The sequence below is a fragment of the Pygocentrus nattereri genome, chromosome 28, assembly GCF_015220715.1.
Source record: "Pygocentrus nattereri isolate fPygNat1 chromosome 28, fPygNat1.pri, whole genome shotgun sequence".
Classification (NCBI taxonomy): Eukaryota; Metazoa; Chordata; class Actinopteri; order Characiformes; family Serrasalmidae; genus Pygocentrus; species Pygocentrus nattereri.
The window spans coordinates 16,655,130-16,681,032 of record NC_051238.1 but is presented as its reverse complement, the minus strand read 5'-3'; the positions used below and the strand labels follow the sequence as shown (position 1 = coordinate 16,681,032).

Here is a 25,903-nt window from a genome sequence, read left to right as displayed (position 1 = left end):
TCGGCCTAATCCAGTGTTCAGGAAACTGACTCTAACATACTAAATCCCAGCGGGCTCCCAGGAGACTACTTGGATGCAGAATCCCTAATTTCATGCCCTATGTAGTATGTATGTAGGGCACTATGTATGGCGTATGGAACCATTGGTGATTCAGCCTGGGTGGGTTAAACTGTTGGAGGTCACATGGCTATTTGATCATTTCCCGTTTTTTCAAACCATTCAAACTCACCCCGAGCGCTGGGCGTATCTATGGCAACGGCGAGTTAAAGATGGGAGGAGTGACGCCGCTCCACAAGCCTCCACACTCCAGAGTACGACAGAAAGCTCTGAAATGTACTGTACAACTAAAGGTCCATGCTGTAAGTTAACACACACGCATGCTTTTCCACTTTCCCTCACCGGACTGTTATTTAGCAGAAACGAGAACCTTTCTCGGTGTTCATTTGCTTCCAGCTACAAGCGCTAACTTAGCCAACGCTAGCTAATGGAGCTAACGCTAACGGATGTTGCTAATTAAAATGGGCAGAAATGTAAACAGTGGTCATCTCTGTGGTAAATTTAGACGTTTTAAGTTTGTTGTTGAAGGTTTCGCCTTCTGTAGCTGACTTTAGTTCAGTACAGTATCCTGGAATTAGCCAAAATAACCAGTTACTTTCTTTTAGCTAGCTAACCTAGCTTTAACTAGCGCAGTGAAAGTTCATTAGTTAACTAGCGTCACTGGTCTAATATCAAGTTACGCTAAACTGTTTGGTCCCAAGTTCTGTTGTGATTTTATTTCTGTATCACCTGCTAATGCATTATAAGTCTGTTCCTTGAAGTCACGTCGACTCCCTCCCCGTAGATCACCTGTCCGGGGGTCTTTTTACCGTCCCGAGAGGACATTTACTTGAGTGTCCGAATGATGGGACAGTACCACAAAACAAAATGTGTTCCCTTCGGTTTTCCTCTTCTGATGCACGAAAAGATGGTGTTTACAAAGGTAGGTTAAGTAGGTAAGGAAAACAACTAAACTGACTGTCAGAATGTCATAAAAACAGATTCTGCAAATGCATGGAAATCCAGTACTTATATACACGAAGGCTGCGCTAATTATTCAGCCTTTAATCAAAGACTTTTTTGTTTAGTATCCGCTTTAAAGGATTCAGTAACTGTGAAACTAATATGTAAGTTTTGTAGTTATGAGAGTGAGGAACAGAAACGCAGCCTTAAGATTTAAGGTACGGTTGCCGACCCACTGCAAAATAGAAAATAAGCAGTGCTGCAGAAAACACTGATGAAAATGACAGCATACGCAATGCATTTTACAAATACTCTGCAGAATAATGAGACATGCTCGACATTCATAGCACTATATTTACAGTCAAGTTAACCATGAACTTTGAGTCTCTTGATTTCATCTCAGTTTCTGTCCGTGATTGTCCATCCACTTTGAGAACTCCAGAAACATTACTGTTGTGTTACTTGGCTTTGCAGCATTTTATTATTTGCAGTGCATTTGTGAAATTGTATTTTAGATGTAGTCATGGTAATGAAAATGTTTTTTGAATTTGCATTGCAAGTTGCAACATTCATTTTCATTGTACTGTGCATTTGGACTTGCTGGCCACCTATTAAGGCATAATGTGTGCTAGGCAGGATGATTGTATTTATGCTGTATGTTGGCTCTAAATTAATTTGACTGTGTGTACCTATAGTACTGTGCGAAAGTTTTAGGCATCTAAGCAAATTTTTAAACGGTTTACCTCAGCAGTGAGTTGATCACAATATACATTAGAATAAAGTCATATTCATATCATCAATTACATCATGAGCACAATTTACTGAAGCACTGATTGGTCAAACCAGGAGCTGCTTTATAACTACATATAATACTGGGCTTCCTCGAGGAGAGGTTAGAAAATTCTTAAACACACACTTACATCCATAAAATCATTATATATATATATATATATATATATATATATATATATATATATATATATATATATATATATATAATTATTAATTAATATTTTGTACATTTTGTTTATTCAGATATTAACACTTTTCTCAGTGAATAAACATACTACACAAATAGATTTTGAAAATGTGTCTTGGGTGCCTAAGACGTTTGCACAGTACTGTATATCTTTTATTTAATCTTTTTGTGAACACATTCTGTTAGCATACTGTGTGTTGGATAATGTCCTTTGTGCTGTATTTACAAAGACTCACAATCCTTACAGGCTGTTGGTAGAAATAATGTGCTACAGCATATTTTTCTTTGTCTCTCTTCATCAGACCTTCACAGGAGCCGTTGACCCTGGTGATATAGCTGATCATCTGGAGAGTAAGAGCTATTTGGAGCTGTGTTTGTTTCTCTGCTTTTACTCCTGATCCTTATATACTGCAGATCAATAAACTAATAAACATTCATCCACATTTTTGTTTTTCCTGCAGATGATACAACCTGTTTTGAGCTCATTCAGCTTGTCCCCCCAGGTAAGGATCAACTGCTGTTGATGATTGAATCCTGGCTTTAGATTGACTGTTCTGTCCAGATACTCTTGAGTCATCCTCAAATGTCTGGACCACTGATCACATGATGTCGTTTCCTTTTTTCTTGCTGTAAACCCCATAAATTTGATTAATATAGTAATCTTGTCTGAATGCAACATGTGTTTGTAATAATTACCATTGTCAAACCTAATTACTGTGAACTCCAGAGACAGACTTGTAAATAGAGGTTTTTTGTCCATCAGTGAAATCGCTCTGTCATGTTAATACAAATGGCTTTGATGATGATGTCCAGCTGCCAAAAGCATGCAACTGGGTTTTTGACATCCTATTACAGTGTCTCCCTCTGTACTGAAGGCAATTGGACTGTAAACCGATACTGTCTGAGGCTTTATGCTGTAGGCAGAAATCAGATTTTGCAAAGCTGTATTGATAAAAACCTCATTCATTGCAGAAACATTGAGTTTAGCATGAAAGCTAATCATGAACCTTATTGTGCCCCCTCTCTTCACACAGAGGGAGAAATTCTGGCCACTCATGAAGAGAACACCAGAGACTTCCTCTACCCAGGCCCAAGACTGACTCCCCAAACCCCTGGTTCAGAGAGAGAGATTCTGATGAAGAAATCCGTCTCCTTCCCGGTATGTATCTCCCCGTACTGTCATATCTCTGATGCATCTTAAAAGCCTGTGCCATTTTTCTGCTATTTGCTTGAGGACATAGATTGTTTGGGCAAATTGATCTGCCAAGAGTGTTATTATCTTACTTTGCCCTCTGTCTTTGCATCATTTTAAAAGTTTTGTGATTTTTTTTTTCTCTCTCTACTCCCATTTTATCTTCTCTTGTTCCCTCAGGGGATCTCGCCCAAAGTGGAATTTTCAACCACATCTGTTATTGAGGAGTGTGATTTGAAAGGTAGCCAGACAACCTTCTCAGTGAGTCTTGTTTTTTGACATATTTTTTTGTTCCACTGTGGGAAGTATGTGTCACAGTTAATGATTTGCAATTTAACAATCTTAAAAGGGAATTGATAGAGCTGCTGTGATCTTGAATTTTTGATTGTTTCTTTACAGGGAAAAGTGGCTGATATTTTTATTTATTTATTATTTAAAAAAAATGTTTTATTAGCACCCCCACTTTTTAACCTTAAATACCTGTTGTGTGCTATATGAACACATGAAAGTCAGTTTCACACATTCCAGTATTTTCAGTTAATGAAAAAATTCAGTAAATGAAAAAACAGTTTCCTTTTTAAATGACAGAATCAAGTTAAGTGCCACATTGGAAGTAAGAGCCACACTTCAAAGTGTTCCCACAAATCCTGGAAAAGCTGGAAATGTACAGAGTAATATTCTAGTCATGGAAAACCCTTGCAGAATAAGAAAATTAAATGCAAAGGGTAAAATGCCCTTGAAAAGTGGAAAATTGAATATTTTAACATGTTCTTGCTGTCGGAACAAAATCTTGTACCTCCAAAAAGTTAATTTTACAAAACAAGGAAATAAATATTCTTAACTTTTAATTGAAGTTAGTCAAGAAAGGATTTATTCCAAATAATATTGGAGCATTTCTATTGATCCATTCATCATGAAGATTTGACACAGTTTAAAGGGCAATTGAGATTTTATTTTTAAAAAAAGAAGGAAAACAACAAATGGAGATATGAAATTTTGTCCTGCTAGCGTCGATATTCTTTCTTGCATTTTAGCCTATTTTTAGCCGCTGATGTTCAGTTTGAGTGTCCATTGGTACCTCTTTAGTTAATAATCTAGTTTAGTTAATAATGCTAATAAAAGTTACTTACAGTGTGGAATGTGGACATATACATAGGTGCTGTGTTGGGACACCTAGCAGAGCAAGGCTACATTCTTGCAGCTTCTAATATTTCAGTAGAATTTGTGATCAAATGATGAGTGATTAAGGAATGATTTGTGTGTTAGTGTTTCGGTCACTAAGGGTTCATTAGGGATTGTATTGTTTCCTTCGGTGTCAGCAGTTTCATGCCATTGTAAGATGATCTTTCATCAGCAACAGCTGTGATGTATGTTATTCAAGGAACTTATCTTGTAATTTGTTCTGGAAGCTGATTTCCAAAAAAGAGGCCAGGAACACTGATTTAGCACAATGAATGATGCCTGATAATGCTATGACATTTTGGTACAGGTGTAGCAGAAGCATTCAAATACAGTGCAAGTGCACTTACCCACTCATATTGAAAATTGTAACACAAATTGGCATAAGGTTAACAAAAATGGCCAGTGCTGTGTGCTGCAAAAATCTTTTGATTCTATTTAGGCTGATTCCAAATGTGCATGCCTAAAAAGTATCAAGCTGAACTTTAGTGTTTTATGATTAGCTTGTGTTGATGCTTCTAAGCTAAGTGGGGAATAGTACTGAGTTTTCAAAAAATCTCCATCACTATTTTGTGAGGGAGTTTTTAGAGATGTTAAACTCTCTGGTTCCTATCGCCACCATTGTGAAGTTTTCTGTCTCTGTAACTTTCTGGAGAACAGAGCATTTTGCATCAAGCCACTCTTAATTACTTTGTTTGCATCTGAACCATTTCATTATGTAGAACTTTAAAAATGAAAGGTGAAATTCCCCTCCAATTGCAGTTCATCTGCCAGACATAGCTAGACATTCTGACTTTGAATGTACACTGAAAATGAAAGTGCATGTTGTAGAAGCTTCTTTCAGTGTAGGGCAATACTACATTGTAGCTGTTAGGCTTGACCCATGGGTGGTAAAATGGAATAGGCTCAGTTTTCTCTTTTTATTTTTGTTATTTTTTTTTTAGGTACCAGAAAAAGTAACCCCTTAAAGAAAGTCTGTATCACTGGAATATAAAACAGTGTCATTATTTTAAAGCATATTGATTTAACGTGCAAAGCAAGAAAGGCAAGAAGAAAAGTGGCCTTTGAGAGACATTCACAGAATTATATGGTGACTCTCATAGAATAGCCCTGTCAATCAAACTAATTGTCTGCCCCTATATATCTTTCATCTCTTCGGCTACTCGTGTCCCAATGGTTTAACAGCACCTTCAAAGATGGGCTTTTCCTGTGAAGGTAATTACATAGAGCTAGATCACTGAGACTGATATCTAGCTCCTGAGAATCCATCTTTTATTTGTTTTGTTTAGAAAAACAGATGGCCTATCAGTGCTTGAATCGTAGATTCTCCTTTTTTTCCATGACCATGTCCTTTGTATAAAGGGCAGCTTGAACGCAAACACATGAAATTTCCATTTTAATGTCTCAAATGGACAATATTTGTAGAATCTCTTTCAGATTTCTGATGTTGCAGTGATGCTATCAGTTTAGCGGTGTAATGGCTTCTGATACGTGTATCTTTGAACATGCTTTTAGGAGACAGACTACATCAGAGTAAAGTGCTCATCCATTTATCAGAGAGCCCACAAACTATAACAGAGCCTCTTGAAAAGTGCTTTTGTTCCGAAGTCAGCTGTCTTAAAGAAAAAGACTATATTACAACAGACAAAGGCTTGAATGTTGGGGAAAGGAACTGCAATGTTCATAGTGATCATACAAATGATATTTAATGGACATTAATGGTCTCTGAAGGATATTGCCTGCATTGTCAGTTCTTTACTACCAAAAATAGGAGCTGATTCCGTTTTGCAAATTTTCAACCTTACTTTAACAGCTTTATGAAACACGTAAGCTGTTTGAGGGAAGTTTGGGTCTACACAGACTTCCAGTGGTCTAGACTGTGATTTATAGAGTCATTCTGGGCCTTTAAAGTTTTTTGGACCCTTGTCTAGTCCAGTTCTACTGTTGTGACTTTCTGTCTTTTTTGGAGTTGACATGGCATACTCTTAAATGGGTTTTCTCCACATGATTTGCATGCATTTGAACAGAGCTTGTTTCTGCTTTAATAAGCTACTTGTGGTGCAGGCTTTGTTGTTTCAAGGACATCCGGCTTTATCTTCCGTTACCAACACCAGCAGAGCCACTAATCACATCAGACAAGCGCGACTCACGCTTTTAAAATGGACTCTTTGTGCCTCCACCAAAAGAAGAGAAGAAAAAAGAAAAGAGAAAGAGTGAAAGGACAATAAAGGGAAAAGAGCTACTTAGTTTAATTTCATTAGATCTGTTCCCTTCAAATAGCAATCTCTATCAGGATTTATTTTTCTCTGCTTTTTAAAAATGACTTAATATGCCAGGATGTTCCAATTAGCATTTAAATTATCTTTGTTTTTTTACATCCATGTAATGCCATTATCATATTAGTCTGAAACCGACCATCAAATGCAATTAACATTTTTAAAAATGTATTTATCTAAGCAGTGCCCGCAGGAACCTAGTTATTGTCTCTCAGAATTATGTTAGCCGAGATTAGAGTTATTGAAGTCATTCGCCTGCAAAGGTGAGACCGGAACCCTCAGGTTTACAAGGTTTACATCAGGTTACATGCATTTGGATGTTTTGTGTATGTTTTGGTGTGTTATCACTGTGTAATAGCAATATATGTGTAGTGTGGATATGACTAGCTAGTAACATAGGTTCATCTATCTCCACCTTCAAAATTTTAACACTTTGATGCAATTTTAGGCATCCAAATTACAGAGTAAAAGTAAAAGTTTTAGTTTTGCTTTATGTGATTACCTATAAGATTTATAAAACCATGTGTAATTCACAGATCACCTAGATATAGGGCAATCCACTTATCAAAAAAAAAGAACATTTTCCAAAACTCAGCTGAAAAAACTATTACAAGGTACAGAGAAAATGGGACAAGATCTGTACAAAACCTATTAGACCACCAAAATTATCACCATCATATAAATAAAGTTTAAAGTTTTTATCTTTGCGAAAATCAAACCACTCTTCAGATCTGAAAAAGTCCACAGGTGTTTCTGCCTGTCATTCCACTGAGGAGCGAAAACAGCTGAATTCTTTGGGTCTGAAAGAGTGTTCAGTTGTCAAGAAGCCATTACTTATAATTAAGGCAAAAGGTGCACAAACCAAATGCTGAAATTTTTTCCCCAATCCTGACTCTCAAATCTGACTCTCTGGAGAGTTCAGGTCCAACAGTAGCAATAGCAGTAATATTCTCATGATAGTGAAGGACTTCATTACCTGGATCACATGAGATTTGGGTTAGAGCTAAACTCTGCTGGGTGGTAGATCTCCAGGACCAGGATTGAGCTCTCCTGTTTTATTTGTTTATTGAAGCATTTCATTTACTATTAAATGTATGTTTTTTTTAATCTGATGCTGACAAAATGAATAACTTGTCTTAAATGGCCATTTTGATTGGAAATTAAATAAATGAATGTGGGTCTCTGATGGTTACATGAAATATGATGCCCTTTTTTTCCTGTTTGTTTTTCTGTTTCTAGCCAGTTAACTCTTCTCGCACTAAGCCTGGTCTTGTAAAAACAAGAAAGACCAACGCAAAGCCGAGCAAAGTGCCAGCCTGTGGTTACCAGAGGCCCACAGTAGCATCACAGACCCACTCCCCCTCACCTTACACCTACCGCAGGATGTGCCAGCTGTCTGAGGAGGCTAGACAGCGCCTGAGCCACCTCCAGCTCGGACCCTACACCTTTAAGAAAGAAACAGATCCTCAGCCTCCTTTTGTGGTGGGGAATAGCAGATGTTTTCAGACAGGCCTTTTCTGTGTTTAGGTTTCCCTCATGAGTTCCCATGGAAATCTTAGCCCAGCCTCAGTGCACTTTTGTACAAATCTACATACCAGCTCATACACCTGCCTACTGACGGGTCTACATACTTTTCTCATTTTATGTTTAGCTGTTTTATTATGTGTTGCTTTTACATTTTTGATTGGTTTTACATCTCAACCATGAAGAGTCCAAAGAGTTGAGCTGATAGCGAGTGATTTATACTGCAGTGTCACTGCTTCTCCAGCTCACTCTGTCAGCCTCTTTCATGAGTGAAATGCAGAGAGAGTACCCCCTCCTGTTTCCTTTCGAGTGTTTTCGCTAAAACTGCAAGTCCTGAGGTGTAAATATCAAAGCTGTCATGCTATGAAAGGCGAGATTCAGATCCAAGTCATATGATATCAGCATGGCATTTTCCTTTCTTGGGCCTTTGAAAAAGGGAGTAGTTTTTTCGAAGTAAATCCTGGGGCAACAATTAACCTAAGTAATTAAGAGTCAAACCATGATTAACAATGCCCACTATTTTGGCAGATTAACTCCGCAAGTATATTACCAGTGTGTGTTTAAAGTCAGCGCATTTGTTTGTATGAAAGTAAACGACTCGTTTCATGGGCCAGAGTCATCACATAGCTATGTAATTGCAGTAGCAGTACTTTAATTGACCTCTGAAAATAGCCCTGGAAAAGGCTCCTAAACCAAGTTGGCTGAGTGAAACAAGCTCGCTTTGCGTCTGAAAATTTCCCTTCATTTTTAACCTTCATCAAGAAGTGATTAACTTCCAAATGAAAGGCAAATTTTAATTGAATAAATAATGCCCCTGTGTCAATTGAGTGTTTGGTGTCCATGTCTTCACCTGCTAAAGCAGTCTGCAGATTATTTGACTTTCAAAAATAGGAATTAGCTGATTGCTTTCTCTGTTTGCAGGTCCCCTGTAGTCCAGGCTCCTCACCGATTGAATCCCCCATGTTTCCTCCAGCTCTTCCATCTTCACCCAAGACAAACTCCTGGTTCCAGATGTCTGTGAATTTTGCTGCAGACCTCACAGGTTTGGAAATATTTACTTTGCTATGTTTTTGCATTTTATCAAATTTTAAGCACCATATTGTTATACCTTGCATAAAAATAAGTATTTTTCGGCTTCGGAAGTCTAAAAAGGTCAGGTGATCAAAGGACTTTTACTCTGACATGCTTTTAAGAAAGAGTGGGCAGAGTGTTGCACCGTAAAGAATATGGTTCAAGGACAAAGGTTTATATGGGTGTCCATATACAAAGACTAGTTTATGCACGTTGTCAGCAGTGGTAACTTCAGAATATGTTTTTATTAATATCTGGCCATGCCACCTGACATTTTCTGGATTGCTTTTGTCCTGATATTCTCTGCAGTTCTATGTTGCAAGCTGCTCTGTCAAAAGCTTTTACAGAATTCAAGATAATACACAATCTATATACATTTTTCATTCCAAATTAAAACAAATAAATGCTAAAACTGTATTTAAATAACCACAAACATCTCTTGTTTATCTGTTAATTGAAAGTATCCATGTTTGAGATTTCCTTATGGCATTTGTTTATTTTTGATGTATCCATTTATTTACTGTGCTGCTTTTATTTCAAGATATTTAATCACTGCTGTTGTTTTAAATCCCTAGAGCCCACACTCTGTGGAAGCTTCAGGGCAAAGCCTTCTAAAGTAAGTTACAGATGTTCAAGTGACAAATGAGTAGGTTTGCTAATTTTATACAGACTACGGTAACTCCTGCCTCTCTTCCAGCCAAGAGGTTCTTCTGTGGATGTGCATCATTTGTCTCCAGGGGCTACGTCCAGGATTCTTTCTCAAAGAAAAGTTCCTACTGACCACTCCACTCCTCTGTCCAGCAGTCACATAGACCAGAGTCCGCTGCTGGCACGCTCCTCACTTAGAGAGAGGTGAGAGACGAGTATGAGCTAATGCTGGTGCTATTAGTGATATAACAATACAAATTATTTAAGGTCTGATTTTATGTGCAAAAATCTCTTAATACTACAGAGCTGTAATTATATACCATATATTATATATGTAATTGTTTCTGGTTTGGCTCAGATACAAAGGAGTAGCATGTCTTTGTGCTATATAGTGATATTATAAAAAAAGTGCACCTAAGCCATAAACAATACAACAACTTGGCCTGCATCATATAAAACTTTGTAGAGCTTCTCTCCATTTTCACCACTCCTGAAACTAAAATATCAACATGAACATGTCCCAAAAGTACAAATTAGATATGTATAAAATGAATATTGCATCTGACATAAAGCATTAGCTACAACAAAGTAAGTGTTTCAACATACTTACATGAAAGACAGCAAATAAGAAGCCCTTATAAGAGACTGAAAGATACAGTGATACCATTTTAAATGTCCATGCTCTTTTTTTATCACTGTCCCCTCCCTTATCCCTAGTTTTTGATACTGCAGACATTACACCCTTGGACATTGTATATCTGTTATATCCACAAATCACAAACATCACTTCAGACCTCTAAGACAAAAGGTTTGGGCACCTCTATTCTAGAGTGAGTTGTTCCAGGCTATTCTAGAGTGAGTTCAGTTAGTTTCTAACAAACAATGAGGGAGGCAACAAATGTAGCTAGTAAGAAGTACTCTCCTTTATTTCTTCACACTAAGCTGTTTAAAAAATGAGTTGCAAAACACAGTAGTAGATGGCATGAAGTAAGCCACAGTTTAGCACTGAAGCTGTGCTCGGCTAGATCCCCGTCAGCATTAGCCCCAAAACAATCTGGTTTAATAAACAAACCTACAAAAGAAAAAGAGGAAATGGTTCCTGGCCATTCACACTAGAAAGCCTTCTAGAAGTTAGATAATTGCGTTATGGTTTGTCCTTTTTTGATGGCAGTCAGTTCTGTCTCCACCTCCCAAATTCATCTGCAGTCGACTTAACAAGAACAAATCAGACAGTCTAGTGGGTTGTCACAGAGTTCTAGATTCCTCTGGGTACCTTGAATTTTACTGCTTTTCTCGAAGCATGATGCGGTCCTGACAGTCTCTAGAGCTCTAGCTTTAAATTGTTTAAAGTGGTTTGATTGCAGTTGAAAACAGCTTTATACACTGCACAGAGGACTTACTTGTATATTTGCTAGTTTGTTGACTGATTTCTTCTGATCTTATGTTTGTTTTACCATTAGACATAATCAGTAGTTGTTATTTCATTTCTTTTAAATAACTTTCATAAATACAGCTTTTATTTTTTTGTGTATCAAATATCTGTCAGAAAATGGTACTACATATTGATGTTAATCCACATCAGCCTTCATCAGGAAAAGACAATTATGGCTATCTTTAATATCTCCAACAAATATCGACAAAGAAGATAATATCTGAAGCTATAGTCAAGAGATATTTTCAAACCTTTCCTGAAATCTATATTTAGTTTTTTTGCCCCTGTTCAGCATACATATAGATAGCAAATAAACCGAACAGTGTACCTTATGGCGTGTCCCCTATGAATTTCCAATTATGTGATATTGACTAAATGTGAAGCTCATAAGAGCAAAGCCAAATAAAACAGAGGCCTGCTCTCAATCTATATTTTGATCTCAGACGACGTGAGATGAATCAAGTCCCCATACCTTCAAATGACGAAATCTGATGTCCGGTCATGTTTGTTCATTACTTAAAAGAAAAAGACAAAAATCCCTGAGAAAACAAGGGAAAAGGTATTGATTGTGTTTCACCAAGATCTAATGCGTCTGACCCGACGCACAGTTTAATAAATTCTGAGAGACCCTTGTCATTGATCTGAACAACAGCCTGCTAAACCGGCAAATGTTTGTTTGTTTGCCTGTCTTTCCACCTCCTTTTTTTCCCCGTTCTCCCGCAGGGGCAGGAGCAAACATTTAAAATCAATAGACAATTTTAAACCAAAGAGTAAATTGGAGAGTAAATAGTAGGAAATGTATGATACTTTTGTCTGGATTGAAAGCATGACCGGAGTCAGAGGGCTGCAGATTAAGGCTGGCTTGGTAGATTCAGACAATAAGAGATCAGGCACGTCTTTTGGAAGTCTTTGATGGGAAGAGAAATGATAGCTTGTGAAGTTCAGTCTGTCCTCTCTGCACTTGTTGGATTCTCATGTGCTAATCTAACCGTCTGAAGCACAGCTTGCGTTAGGTCCATTAAAGATAAAAACCACCAAGTTCTATGACCTCTCATAAAAATTTGATTTTTTTTTTTCCTTAAAAAAATAAAGGAATCTTAACTGCCAGTCTCAAAGCTACCTCATAAAATTGTGACTCTCTGTCTTAAGACATTTGTTGTGAAACATTTTGGAATTTCTTTTAGTAGTAATACCAGATTAATTCTGTTATCTGTCTAAATTTCAATACTGGTTTTCCAGAGACCTTAGAAGCCATGTCAGCTATAAATCCAAGTGTATTTTCCTTTTTTACATCAGTTCAGGTGTTTAAAATCCTTGTGTTGGCAGTGTTAGCTGCACATTATCTTTTGACATTATTTATTGACAAGGGCTGGAATTGACATTTGTGCATGGAGTCATGGAGTAACATCACTGACTTGATGGAACTTGAAAGAAACTTGTGTTGTCTGTGTTCTCAGCTTTCATGTCTCACTCCAAAGGATACAGCACAGACTAGTGTTCAAACATGGTATTACATTATAGTAATGCAAGAGCTGCCAGAATTGAACCCAATGTCATGTTCATAGTTCTACCTTCAGAAGAAAGACTGTTTTAGTATACTTGAAATTTACTACAAACAAATAATAGACATGGTTCCAAATAAATGTCCCTTAAATGTCAGCTCCCTTTATTGATGAAGGGTCAAAGTACTAAAAATGCAGTTCCTAATTTTTTCTGTCCAGGTTTCACAGCCCCACCAGTCCCTCTCAGTGGGAGCAGATTCACAGTCGAGTTCAGAGGATTTTGAGCAGTCACGCCACTCGAAAGCTGTCATTTGTAAGTAACAGTCAATCAAATGCTGAGTTGAGCTGTTACATGTTGACATTTACATTTATGTCCAGTGCCAGTCACAGCAGAATGTTCTTCATTTTTTTTTTTATTAGGTTTTGTATAACTGATGTTGGTACTTAATCATTTTAAGAACAAATGAATTATTCATGAGTTATTCTGCTTTGTAGTTGTGAATCTTAAATGCTTTCTTTGTCAAAATTAAGAATTAAAAGAATTATTTTTTACGCAGCAATTCAGTCTATCAATGATTGCAAGTTAGGAATAATAATAAATTGATCAAAGAAACATATACATGATCCAACATAACATAGTTCCTAGGGAATGAACAGGGTAATCACCTTACACGCTTATTCATGCATTTTTGTCATCTTTTTATACCCTCTTGAATCCCTTGTCTTATGGAGTTCCAGCTCGAGAACTATTGAAACATTTTCCGTTAAAACGCATCACCTCCCACATTTCAGTAGCTGGAGCACGGTGGTGGCAAAACCATAGCAAAAGCGCTCTAATTACTCTAAAACCCCTCAAAATCCTCCCTGAAATGAACAGAGTGAGTGTGTGTGTGTTTTCAGTGGGAGGAAGGACTGCTGGTGGAAAGCTGTCTCTACAGGCTCATCTTTTCTGATACCAAACAGGAAAATGGAAGCTGCCAGTGCAGCACAGCTGCTTGCCAAGCAAAGCAGGGAAACGTGTAATCCGCTCCAAACTAAAAAGAGGAAATATGGAGGATTTTCTTTGAGTATTAATCAAGCTGCTGAAAGGATCTACTTTTAAAGACGGTTTTACCCAGCCTCTTTGTGTAATAGTCAAATATGAATCTACTCCCTAATCTGTGTTTTAGATTCTCAACAGTCACCAGACTTATCACAATGCTTTTTATCATGAATATAAGTAGACCACTGATACGGTTAATAAAAATGAAATTTACTATGGGGAGAAGACAACAGAGTTTGTAGTAAATCCCGCTTATATCTGTTTCTGCAGGACGAGCAGAGTGAGGAAGGAGAATCCGATCAGAATGCACCTGTTCCCTCCTGCTATGACTCGCTGTGTGACAGCCAAATACAATCTGACAGGTAAAGACATTAAATTTTAATGAAAGTATGATTTACCATGCACATTTATTTAATTTCCAGTCAAAATGCATATTAAGTACAAAGTGTACAAGTTATTCTTTTTTTCAGCATCAGGAAAAAGCCAATTAAGTATTTAACATCAAATTACTTAAAAGCTTCAACACCTAAATATAACACATTATAATACAGCATTTTTTTCAGTATGTAGTATGTTCTTTACCTTTATAACAATGTCTTTTCTTTTTGGGAGCTTGCATTTTCTCATTCTAACAATCCAAGTCACACATTTAGCGATGTAAAGGTCTGGACTCTGGGATGGCCACCCCATTGTTCACGGTAGCAGCTTCTTTGTTTAATTTGCAAATTTTCCTATTTTTTAACCTATTTCCATTTCTAAATAAGAGCTTCTTGACAGCTATACATCCTTTCAGACTCGGTATTGAGTTGTCTTCTCACAGTGGATGGATGGACAGAAACACCTGTGGATTTTTTCAGATCTGAAGCAAAAGTGGAGCTTAATTTTCTCCTCTCTTAAAGATTAAAGCTTTAAGTACTGTTGATCTGATGGTGAGTTTTGGTGGTCTACCAAGTCTTGCAAGGTTGTTACGGGTCTCATTTTCTCTGTATCCTTTAATCATTCAGCTCCAGTTTTGGAAATTCCTATTTCTCACTTACTTTCCTTTGACTTTCCCCTTCCTTAAGCAAATGAATTATCATAACAGTATTATATCTGGTCTATCAGGAACTTCAAATTAAATTAAATAAAGGATAGTCTCAATTTAAAATTGAAAACTAGTTCACAAGATTTATATTTTAAAGTATTAGTTCATCTGATTCTATTCTGTTGTTGTCTACTCGGTTCCTTCTTGTAAGATTAAGCATAAAAGAGACTTATGATATTTTATGTGTATTCTGACTCAAGGATATATTAAAGCCCAAAGCATGTAAATGGGCAAAGAAGGTAAATCAGATTTTATTTCAAACACATTACATAAGTCTAAAGAGAAACTTGCCTTTTTTCCTCATTTTTGCTCCAAATTATTAATTACAAAGTAGTTTTTAAAAAATAGAAAATGATCAGATTAATCAGATGACAGGTGCTCCAGGGATTTATGGTTGATATTGGTCTCACTGACGTTATCATAGTGAGACCAATAGTTATCATAGTCAAGCCTATGCATACGCTATTGAAAACCACTGCTTTAAATAGTTTTCTTGTGTGACATCATGGCACGGATGGCAAATATATTTGTGTGACATCATAGAAAAGTTTTGCGTATTGTCATGACTTAAATTGCTTTTGAATAAAGCACTAGAGGAGAGCTGAACATACATAGTACAGTAAACACCCTCCATTTTTAAATGTTCAATTGACAGCCATTAAGTACATTATTAATTTTTCAGATTATATTTCATCATTAAACAGCCATCAGTTTGTTTGCATAAGAAAAGGAGAACATCAAAGAAAAATAAATGGAAAACCAGGAGTTTCAAAAACCGGAGATCAAAATAGCATTAAAAGCTGCAGACAAATGGGACCCATAGTAAACATGCAAAAAGAAGAACATTTCTAAATCAGTAAAGCTGTGGAGCAATGGACGGACGACCCCCGACCACTGTAGCACTGTGTGTGTTTGGAATTATTTGGATCTGGATCGTGACAAAAGAAAAAGCAAGGTATGGGCAAATATCCCTGCAAATTTGTTTAAAAAAACTGAACGCAAGTCTCTAAAAAAGAATGGAAACTATAATAAAGGTAAAGGGTGGACTGACATTCTAATTAGGCTTCTGTGTGATGTACTTAATAGAAAATGTTTTCCCTTTTTTCCAGAGGTTTAAAAAGAATTAATTTGTACTTCCAGTGGCCAACAATAACTAAACAGTGATTTGTGTCTTTTGCATTTGATTGTGTTCCAGTTTTCTTAGCAGAGACAGCAGGGATTAATTCTCTTTTTAGGACATACAGTAGGAGCAATATAAGTAAAACTGACAGTGAGATTTATGACGGGGAGGCTTCACAGTGACCCTGTCCACATATTTCTGACAGCCCAGTGGGTTGGGAGCAAAAAGCTGCGGGTCCTGGAATAGCCTTGTTAGTTTTATCCAAATCTAAAGAGCTTGACAAATATACATTTAACATTGTCTAATTGGGGTTACAGTGCTAAACGAAATTTGTTTATGCAGTTTACAAAAAGTATGTTTTCCATAAGATGAATGGAAGGAAATCCCCATTATTGCATATGAAACTAACCCAGAATGTGCAAGTTGAACAGTGCAAATGCTTTTTATAGGCACTGTGAATTAAAAGTGTACCAACAACTCCCAACTGCTGTAACGAGAGGCCTGTTGCACCTTATCATACAGAATTCATACTCATGAGTATGAAATTTAGCATCAGCATTAAAAAATGTCACATGACAGAACTCCTTTAGAGGATTTGTCACTGCATGAAGTCCCAACATTAGAAGCCAAAGTTGCACAAATTGACAAATGTCTGTTAAGAAAGATCCGTGCGTTAGTGGTAGTGTAGTTTTATTAGTTTGGACTGTTCCAGCAGGGTGGGGGTAGACAAGTAAGGTGCCTGGCTAAGGAAATACAACTAGCTTGGCTTTTGACCAGTAAATAAATGGTTTAAATAAGTCGTCCTGTAGGCTTCTGTCCTCAGTCTCAAAAAAGAAAAGTTATTTTGATATAATTTAACTTACAATGTTAACATATTTAATATAAGACTGACATGTGAGCTTTAAGACATGACCGTTCACTTTCAAACACAAGGCCTGTGGAACAATCCTATTCGGCCAGTGAAATTATTTAAATTTTCTATTAATATTAGCCCATGAGATGCACTACAGTTCCCAGCATGCACTGCAACAAAACATGCACTCCCACCCTCTCCCCAACAAGGAATTATGGAACAGCACCAAAAAAAAACAAAAAACATCCCCAAAATATATTGGGGACATTGAAAGGGGTTTAACAGTTACCTGCAACTAATGTAGTCTTATTGTTTTATATAAAAACACACACACACACACACACACACACACACACACACACACACACACACATCTAAACCGCTTATCCTTCCACTTAGCCTGTCTCAGCAGTCATTGGGTGGAAGGCAGGATACACCCTGGACAGGTCACCAGTCCATCGCAGGGCAGACAAACATACCTAGTGGCAATTCAGTGTGTCCAATCGGCCTGACTGCCAGGGAATCGAACCCAGGCCCTTCTTGCTGTGAAGCGACAGCGCTACCCACTGTACCACCGTGCAAAAATTTGTTATTTAAATTCATTTAAATCTTATTTTTGAAGTTGTGGCATATTTTGTATAAACATGGCTGAGTTTGACAAAGGGAGAGAAAATTCAGCATAGGCAAAACACACTGGAAAAAAAAAAACAAAACAGTACAGGTAGGGGTGGGCGGCTGTGGCAAAAAATACCATATTGTGATCCTTAGACATCCTACACATCACAATGTTTTGACACAAACAATGCACTAGTAAAACCAAACAGGACTAATTACGCTCTAATTATGCTCAAAATGAATCATGCTGTTAGTCTTTAAATACAGATGATATCCATGATATGCAGAAAAGCATTGTTTATCATGATGTCTATAAAATATCAGATTTCCCATTTCTAAATACATCTCGCATTATCTGAGAAACTGTCAATACATTACAAATTGTCCAGACTATTTTTTTTAAAAATGTATCAGCATTGTTGGGGGTTGTCTGAGTCATTGCACAGTAGTCACCATAATGACAAACACAATAAATGGCATCATCCTTCACCTACTCCAAGACCACTAACTGCTTATTAAACATCTGAAATATGGTTAGAGCTTCATCTTTGCAATACAAAAGAACAATCACTGTTGAATCAAAATCACTGTGTAACCCTTGTTTTCCTGCAGGGTTATTCCTGGAGAACCATCTGTTCATTTAGATAACAGAACATTCTGGACCAACAAAGCAGCCAAATACACCGGGAGGTTGCACAGAACAGTGTTCGAGGACAGCCTTGGCAAAATCTATAAGAACCTGTACAGAAAAGCATCAAGTCCTGGCCACAGTGATTCATAAGGAATCTGGACATCAAGACCAGGATTTGATTTTAACCCAACTCCTTATTTCTACACCATAGCAAATTGCTTCCTGCAGCCACAAACATGTTTTACTAAATAATCATGTCATTTTGGTTGAAGCTGATTGTGTCAGTGCTGTTTCTAAATTGAGGAAGAGTTACAGATACACAGCAGCTTGGCGTACTTGATTTATTGGTGATCCAGTCAGTTACAAATTTGCATGCATTCTTACAAAATGTGAAATCTCCTGTCATGCTCCGTCATTCACCCAGACTGGTGGCAGAGAAAAAGTTCTTCAGTCAGGGAAATTAAAACAGACAAAATCAATAAAAAGGATAAATGTTCAGCTTTTCTTTTCTTTAATGTTTTACAGTCTTGCTTGTTGGTTTACTGTGCTAACACTCAAATATAAAAATCTGTTGGAAAATTTAAAAAATATACAATTCTGGATATTTACATGACCATGTTGGAACACTACTGAAGGTGTAAAATGATCAGCTTACATTATTTCTTTTTATGAAATTTATGCTTCTTTCTGTTTTTCTTGCCAGCTGCATCTGCTGCTTTTTCTGCCATGATCTCATGGTATTTCCTCTTGTTGAAGCTGAAAAGGGGAAACGGGATAGAACAGTTACTCCACAAAAACAAAAGAATATTACATGCTAGTTAATCATAAAAAGATTATATACAGTTTATTTAATCAGAAATGCGTTCTGGATGTTGTAAGCTAGTAGCCTCACTAACTAAAGCTCAAAACTAAGCGTTATGTTTAAAACACAGTAACAAATACAGTTTTACCTTCTAAACTCTGCATCAGCAAGCAACTCCTCTACGATAGTCCTCTTCCTCTGTTTTTTAGGGATTCGGGAATGGTAGAAGTCTGCTGGGTTATCAACCACTGTGCCAACCTGCAGAAAAGCAAATATTCATTAAAGCCAACTGATGTAAAGCACTCAATTACAAAAGGTACAACCAATAAGTCATGTATTTTGATAAAAGATTCATGTTTATTAGTTCACTTTATTAGTTTTGGGGGTGGGGGCTGGATGAGTCCTCACCTGGAAGTATTTGGGGAATCCCTCTCTGTCACTCTTCTTGTAGAAGCGCTTTGGGTCCATTGCTGAACGCATCTTCAGTGCCTTGAGGTCATTTCTCAGGTCCTCTGTTAATTCAGGGGCCCTCATGTTGAACCAGCCATCCCCTGTTGTCTTAGCCTTCTCTTCCTAATCATGATTATTTTAAACAACATTTTTAGTGACTAGGTTAATTTTTAAAAATCCTTTTAAATATGATGTGTTATACTTTACTGTGATATAAAGTAAATTAATGTACACAACTGCCACATCATGTACATAGAATTTGTTCCCATAGGTTGAACTACCCAGTGCTCACCTTGTGCTTCAGTTTAGCAGCATGTTTTGACTCTTTGTATGGTGGCACAGCATCTTTCTTTTCAAAGTCAGCAACGATCACACTGTTCTTTAGTAACTGCAAGAACAAAATGAGGAGATTTAGACTGATACAAACAAGTATAATTGAAATGAAACATAGCTAAAAGTACCATTAGCCAGGAATGGAACGGAGTGTACTGAACACCTGTGTGATCGCAATATATTTTTCAAACATTGTGGAAACATTCTTCAGAGATTTTGGTTGGTTATTTGAGTTCCTGTTAGCCTTTATCATCTCGAACCAGTCTGCCCATTCTCCTCTGACCTCTCATCAACAAGGCATTTTCGTCCACACAACTGCCGCTCACTGGATATTTCCTCTTTTTCGGACCGTTCTCTGTAAACCCTAGAGATGGTTGTGTGTGAAAATCCCAGTAGATCAGCAGTTTCAGAAATACTCAGACCAGCCCGTCTGGCACCAACAACCACGCCACGTTCAAAGTCACTTAAATCCCCTTTCTTCCCCATTCTGATGCTCGGTCGGCACCTCAGCAAGTTGTCATAAGCACCTCTAAAAGCCTAAATGCATTGAGTTGCAGCCATGTGATTGGCTGATTAGCTATGTGTGTTAACAAGCATTTGGAACAGGTGTACCTAATAAAGTGGCTAGTGAGTTGCTCTGCAATCATTTTTAAGTTATGCTGGCCTTTAAGTTATGCTGGCCTACAGTTCTAAAAGTTTCAATAGTTTGTGTATTATGTGTTTTTAATTATATACATTTGTTCAAGTGTTTATAAGTGTCTGCATCAACAAGAAATATATGCAGGAAGAAACTGGATATTAGCCTACAACTGACCATAACTGTGCATCCCTGGCTGATGTTGCATGCTTAAGGTTGAGACAAGAACCCTGGTATTCTTCTATCCCAATGCATACCTGGACATCCCCAAATGTGAATGGCACAGCTGGGAGTCAGCCCTAAATCCAAGCTTTACAGCATATCTAGAACCTGTAGCCCTTGGGGAACAGCACAGTAGCAAGTTGTTCAAATCCATTCAACACTCCAAATCAGTTGAAGTTAATTACCTCATCTTGATTCTTCTGGTCCTTCAGTTTTTTCAAGTTGTTGGAGACAGGCTTTGATTTGCTGCCATCAAAACTGATATACAATCCACCAAGCTCCTTCATTTTCAGACCTGGATCAATGGAACTGGATAGCTCCATCCTAAAAAAGAGAAGGGAAGTGATAAAGATTATCTGTCAACATAGATGCAAAATGTAATTGGGAGAAATGGTAAAGTAAAATTCTTACAATGCTGGCCTCCTGGTAGTGAACAGTATTTTTGAGTCTTCGTCATCTTCATCATCTGCTTCCTCATCAACGAAGTCCTCTTCATCCTCTACAGCTTTAGAATCATGAAGGTGGTCATCCTCTTCTCGGCATGTAGTATCAATGTAGTACTTCTCATTAGGTTGAAGTCCAGGACGAGTATCAATAACAAACAGGCTACTGCTGCCTGGCTGGATCTCATCAGTGCGCACTGCTTCTTCTTCACTCTCCAGGTCCCCAGCATCCTTTTTGCAGCCCTCATCTGACAAGCCTTCACTGTCACTCTCTTCATCCTCACTGCTGTCCAGCAAACTCAGCAGTCTTTTTTCAGGCTTAGTCTGCAGAACACTTGTTTTGTGCCCTTGGGCATCTAAGCTACAGGAAGGTCCTTCCTGCTCTGTCTCTGCAGCGCTCTCATCTTCTACCTTATTCTGTAGCACGCATTCATGATGAATAGCATACGTATCTGTGTGTTGCTCCACCTCCCCATCTTGAACCTTTTGACCTGCCATGTCACTGCATGTCACTGTTATTATTTGGTTAACATAAACCTTCTGAGGAACATCTAGGACTGCAGCTGCTTCAGACTTATCAATCCCTTCATCAACCTTTACACTCTTCTCAGCTAGCTCAGAAGGTTTCTGGTCTACTACAGCAGCATTGACATCAGCCACCGACTCTGTCTTCTCCTCCACTGCCTCATCTTTCTCTTCAGATCCAACAACCACTATCATACTGTTTTCAGTTTGCACTGGAGCAGAGCTTTTCTGGTCTTCAGTATCATTATGATCAGCATCAATATCTGTGTTTTGATCAACCTCCATGTCTTGTTCATCTTCAACGTCTTGACCTTCGAGGTCAATGCATGCTACGGTTAGGCTACCAGAAACCTTCTGAGAAACATCTAGGACCTTTGCTGCTTCAGACTCAACCCCTTCACTAACCTTTATATTCTTCTCAACTAGCTTGGAGGGTTTCTGGTTTAATACAGCAGCATTATCTTCAGTCACCAACTCTGTCTTCTCCACTGCCTCATCTTTCTCTTCAGCTCTTACAACAACCATCACACTTTTTTCAGTTTGTCCTGGATAAGAACTTTTCTGGTCTTCAGTATCATGTTCCTCCACCAGGATGGGGTGATCCTCTTCAGTCACAGTGACACCCTTTTCAGGCTTTACCACTAAAACACTTGCCTGGTCACCATGAACCTCCAGCACAGACTCAGCCTCAGCCTCATTTTCCATTGCAGGCTCTGAAATTTTCTCACAGCTCTCCAAGATTTTAACATCCTTCTCAGTAAGTGTTTGTTCTTTGGTGCTGTGTTTCTCCTCCACATGTTCAGTATTTTCAGATACAGTCACATCATTAACCGAACTGGTTTCTTGTCTGTTCTCAGAGGAGACAATCTTCAATTCTGCACTTGCACTGCTGATAATATCCTCAGCAAGAGTTAGAGTAAGGTTCTCCAAAACAGAACATTCTTGGCAATCTGAACTAGTAACTGTTCTATCGGCCTCTTCCTCATCCATCTCCTCAATGTCCTCCCTGTCAGAAACAGTATCCATTAGGGTTTCTGTCTGGTCTTTTTCAAGTTCACTGTCTTTGTTGTCTAATATTTCACACTTGGAGACTGCAGTTGCATTAGATGCATCGTGTGTGACTTTCACTTTGCTTCTTGTTGTAGAAGCAGGCACAGCACGGTTGCTGCTAGCTGAACCAGTTCGGCTACTGCAAGGGGTGAGCCTAACCTTAAGAGAGCAAGGACTATCCACAGATTCTGAATCTGAATCAACTACAAAAACACCAACCATTTTCTTAGGACGTGTGCTAGGGCCAGAGTGACATCCCTCAGAGTCATAAGCTTGGTTTTCATCAGCAGACTTCACCTTGCTTTTGCCTCTTCTTGTTCTAGTGGCTGCAGAAGAAGCTAAAGCCTTGGTTGGTTCACTTTCCTCCAAGTGAATGGGAATTGGCTCAGTGGGATTTGTTCTACGGTTACGCGTGGATCTGCGGACAGTGGAACTGCGAGGGCCGGACACTGCAGAGGAGCATGAATCAGCTTCAGAGGGATCATCTCCTCCAGGAGAAACAGCAGGCCTCCTGTGGCTCCTGGTGATCATCCGGGTATCTATAACTTTGGACAGGGATGCTACAGAACTGCATGACTCTGCCTCAGAGGGACCATCATCCTTGCAAGTGGTGGACTCTGCTGGGACTACAGAAGGCTTCTTTTGGCTTCTCATACTTCTCCGTGGCTTGCTGGCAGGTGGTGAAGAACAAGACTCACCTTCGGATGCATCCTGTTGCACTGCAGCTGTAAGTCTCTCTTTGATCGGTGCTCTCCTTCTGCCTCTAGTGGCCGACTGCACCAGGATGCCAGATGCCACTGAACAGCAGGATTCTGACTCAGAAACATCAGCTTCATGGGTAGAGTCTGGTTGGTTTGCTTCTGTGAGATGACGTTTGGACCTTCTGGCTCCTCTTTTAGATGGATTCGCCGTTTTAAAAGGAGCAGTGTTCGGCTCTTCTGCATCATTCTGCTGGGAGTCACTGGTCTGTTCACTCTGGGGCTGGTCCGTCACGATAACTCTACACCTTGTTCTTCTGACCACAGTGGAAGGCTCCTGTTAAACATAATTTTAAAAATTTGATAAAAGCAATGAAAACGGCAAGTAATGAAAGCAATCACTGTTTAAAGTAAAGCTCTAGCAATGTGCATAACTATTATTAACACTAAGATATATGACTACCAGAGAACCTGAATGTAAATACTTCCTCAACATTCACAAACCATGTATAAAGATTACATTCATATGAAAAGCAGAGCAAAGACAAAACAGGAGCCGGCCATTCAAGGCATCCATTGCAGTTTAGTCATCTACTTTGAGAGCTCTGCCATTACAAAGACGTTATTTAAGTCAAAGAAGAAACTTTAACCATGTCCATTCCAGTCCTCATGCACAGGTGTCTTTGCACTAGGCAAAGTAGATGCTGCATGTGCTGTTGTTAAATAACCTATTCTGAAATACACTATAAAAGCAGATGTAATTTGTGACTGTAAATTTTAATGCAGCCCCACCCCTCAGTCATGGTTATAATGGACTGTTCATGCTACATGAAGACAAGTGCATAAATACAGACTGATATGAACTAGGCAATTAACCAATAATCTACATAATGATAGGAGGAGGGTTTTTTTGAGTGATGAGTGGGAAAATCAAATCAAGTTATGCAAGCACAGCAGAGAAAGGCAAAAAGAATGAGCAAGGCTAAAAGTTTGCTGCTTAACTCCCAGAGCTAACAGAGCTGCACAGGCTCACTATTAATGTTAGTATAGACAGTCTCAGTTCTGGGATAATTAGTCAAAGAAAAAAGTGAAACCATACTACACGTTACTAATTACTTCTCCCAAACTGTGATGCAATTACTTTTTCAAAGACGACGCAATATGTGACCTCACTAATAAGTACTTAATTCCCATGTTACTCTGTACCTAACCATCTCATTAGTTAGAATGTATTTCTTAAACAAGCAAGCTTATGTGCTCACATCCTAAGAGAATTTCACTAAATAAAGTGACTACACAAATAAGTAAGATTATATACACTCACCGCCCACTTTATTAGGTACACCTGTTCAGTTGCTTGTTAACACAAATAGCTAATCAGCCAATCACATGGCTGCAACTCAATGCATTTAGGCTTGTAGAGGTGGTCAAGACAACTTGCTTAAGTGTAGACCGAGGATCTGAACGGGGAAGAAAGGGGATTTAAGTGACTTTGAGCGTGGCGTGGTTGTTGGTGCCAGACAGGCTGGTCTGAGTATTTCAGAAACTGCTGATCTACTGGGATTTTCACACCCAACCATCTCTAGGGTTTACAGAGAATAGTCAGAAAAAGAGAAAATATCCAGTGAGCTGCAGTTGAGTGGATGAATATGCCTTGTTGATGTGAGAGGTCAGAGGAGAATGGGCAGACTGGTTCCAGAATCTCTGAGGAACGTTAACACCTTGTTGAAAGTCTGCCACAAAGAATTAAGGCAGTTCTGAAGGCAAAAGTGGGTCCAACCTTTTACTAGCAAGGTGTACCTAATAAAGTGGCCGGTGAGTGTATTAGCATGAGGACGGATGTGCCTCTCAGGAAAACAGAGTTTAGACCCATTTTAAAATGGCCCAGTCTTTCCCTTACAGCACCAGAATCACTAGACCCGCTCCTGCTCTCGAGTCTGGAAACTAACACGAGCACATGACCGGCTGCTAAACTCTGCTAAGCCCAACACTTCCTCGATACAGCGGAGAACAACTGAAGTGCCCATTCGCTTGTGTTCGTGTTTGAGTTTGAGTTTAAAACTCCTGAAACTCCAAACGCGCCGTTTACACTCGGCCATTACGGCAGACTCGAGGTTCTCGGCTAGCGAACCAGCTAACTGACTGCTTCTCATCTCGGCTCGACTGGCCTGTAGCCCGGCCACACTTCGCCTGAGGTTAAATTACTAGTTACTGGATAAATAAAACCATCACCGATCACTCGGAGCTTTTAATAATAACCGCTTACCGCCACTACGTCGCCTGTATCTTTTACTGGGGAGCTCACGCGTGTTCCTCTCCTGGTGGCCACCATCTTGATGCTGAGCATGCGCACTCTCTCTCGACCGATGGACACGCAGAAGCGTCGGTTCAGTTGGGCGGTGATAAACGGCGGCATGGAGTTTAACTGGAGCTCATTCCGGCTCCAAAAGACCAGGAGAGCGCTCTTCAGGAACCCCCAGGACAAAATAAAAACTAGAGCTATCGCCAACACGCCTGCTCGCCTCTTCTGAGGACAGCCGCAGGCGGAAGGTGGAAGTCCTTTTAGAAAGACTGTATTTGGAGTGGATTGTTTTCT

At 38.7% G+C, this 25,903-nt stretch overlaps 2 protein-coding genes across 2 annotated transcripts; one reads left to right on the top strand and one right to left on the bottom strand.

The window, feature by feature from the left end:
• Nucleotides 1–269: 269 nt before the first annotated feature.
• Nucleotides 270–18,728, top strand: spata6 (spermatogenesis associated 6). Its single transcript, XM_017693527.2, has 13 exons — nucleotides 270–359; nucleotides 842–979; nucleotides 2,281–2,329; nucleotides 2,440–2,481; nucleotides 3,013–3,137; nucleotides 3,351–3,431; nucleotides 7,865–8,107; nucleotides 9,071–9,191; nucleotides 9,796–9,836; nucleotides 9,918–10,072; nucleotides 13,022–13,115; nucleotides 14,115–14,206; nucleotides 18,129–18,728. Exons 1-13 carry the CDS (start codon nucleotides 270–272, stop codon nucleotides 18,295–18,297), a joined length of 1,440 nt encoding a protein of 479 aa, XP_017549016.1. The 3' UTR covers nucleotides 18,298–18,728.
• dnttip2 (deoxynucleotidyltransferase, terminal, interacting protein 2) lies at nucleotides 18,475–25,763 on the bottom strand. The gene is made up of 8 exons (XM_017693526.2): nucleotides 25,574–25,763; nucleotides 21,003–23,644; nucleotides 20,777–20,915; nucleotides 19,692–19,787; nucleotides 19,358–19,522; nucleotides 19,098–19,207; nucleotides 18,803–18,903; nucleotides 18,475–18,572 (listed from the first exon to the last, which is right to left on the bottom strand). Exons 1-7 carry the CDS (start codon nucleotides 25,721–25,723, stop codon nucleotides 18,804–18,806), a joined length of 3,402 nt encoding a protein of 1,133 aa, XP_017549015.2. The 5' UTR covers nucleotides 25,724–25,763; the 3' UTR covers nucleotides 18,475–18,572; nucleotide 18,803.
• Between the last annotated feature and the right edge of the window lie 140 nt (nucleotides 25,764–25,903).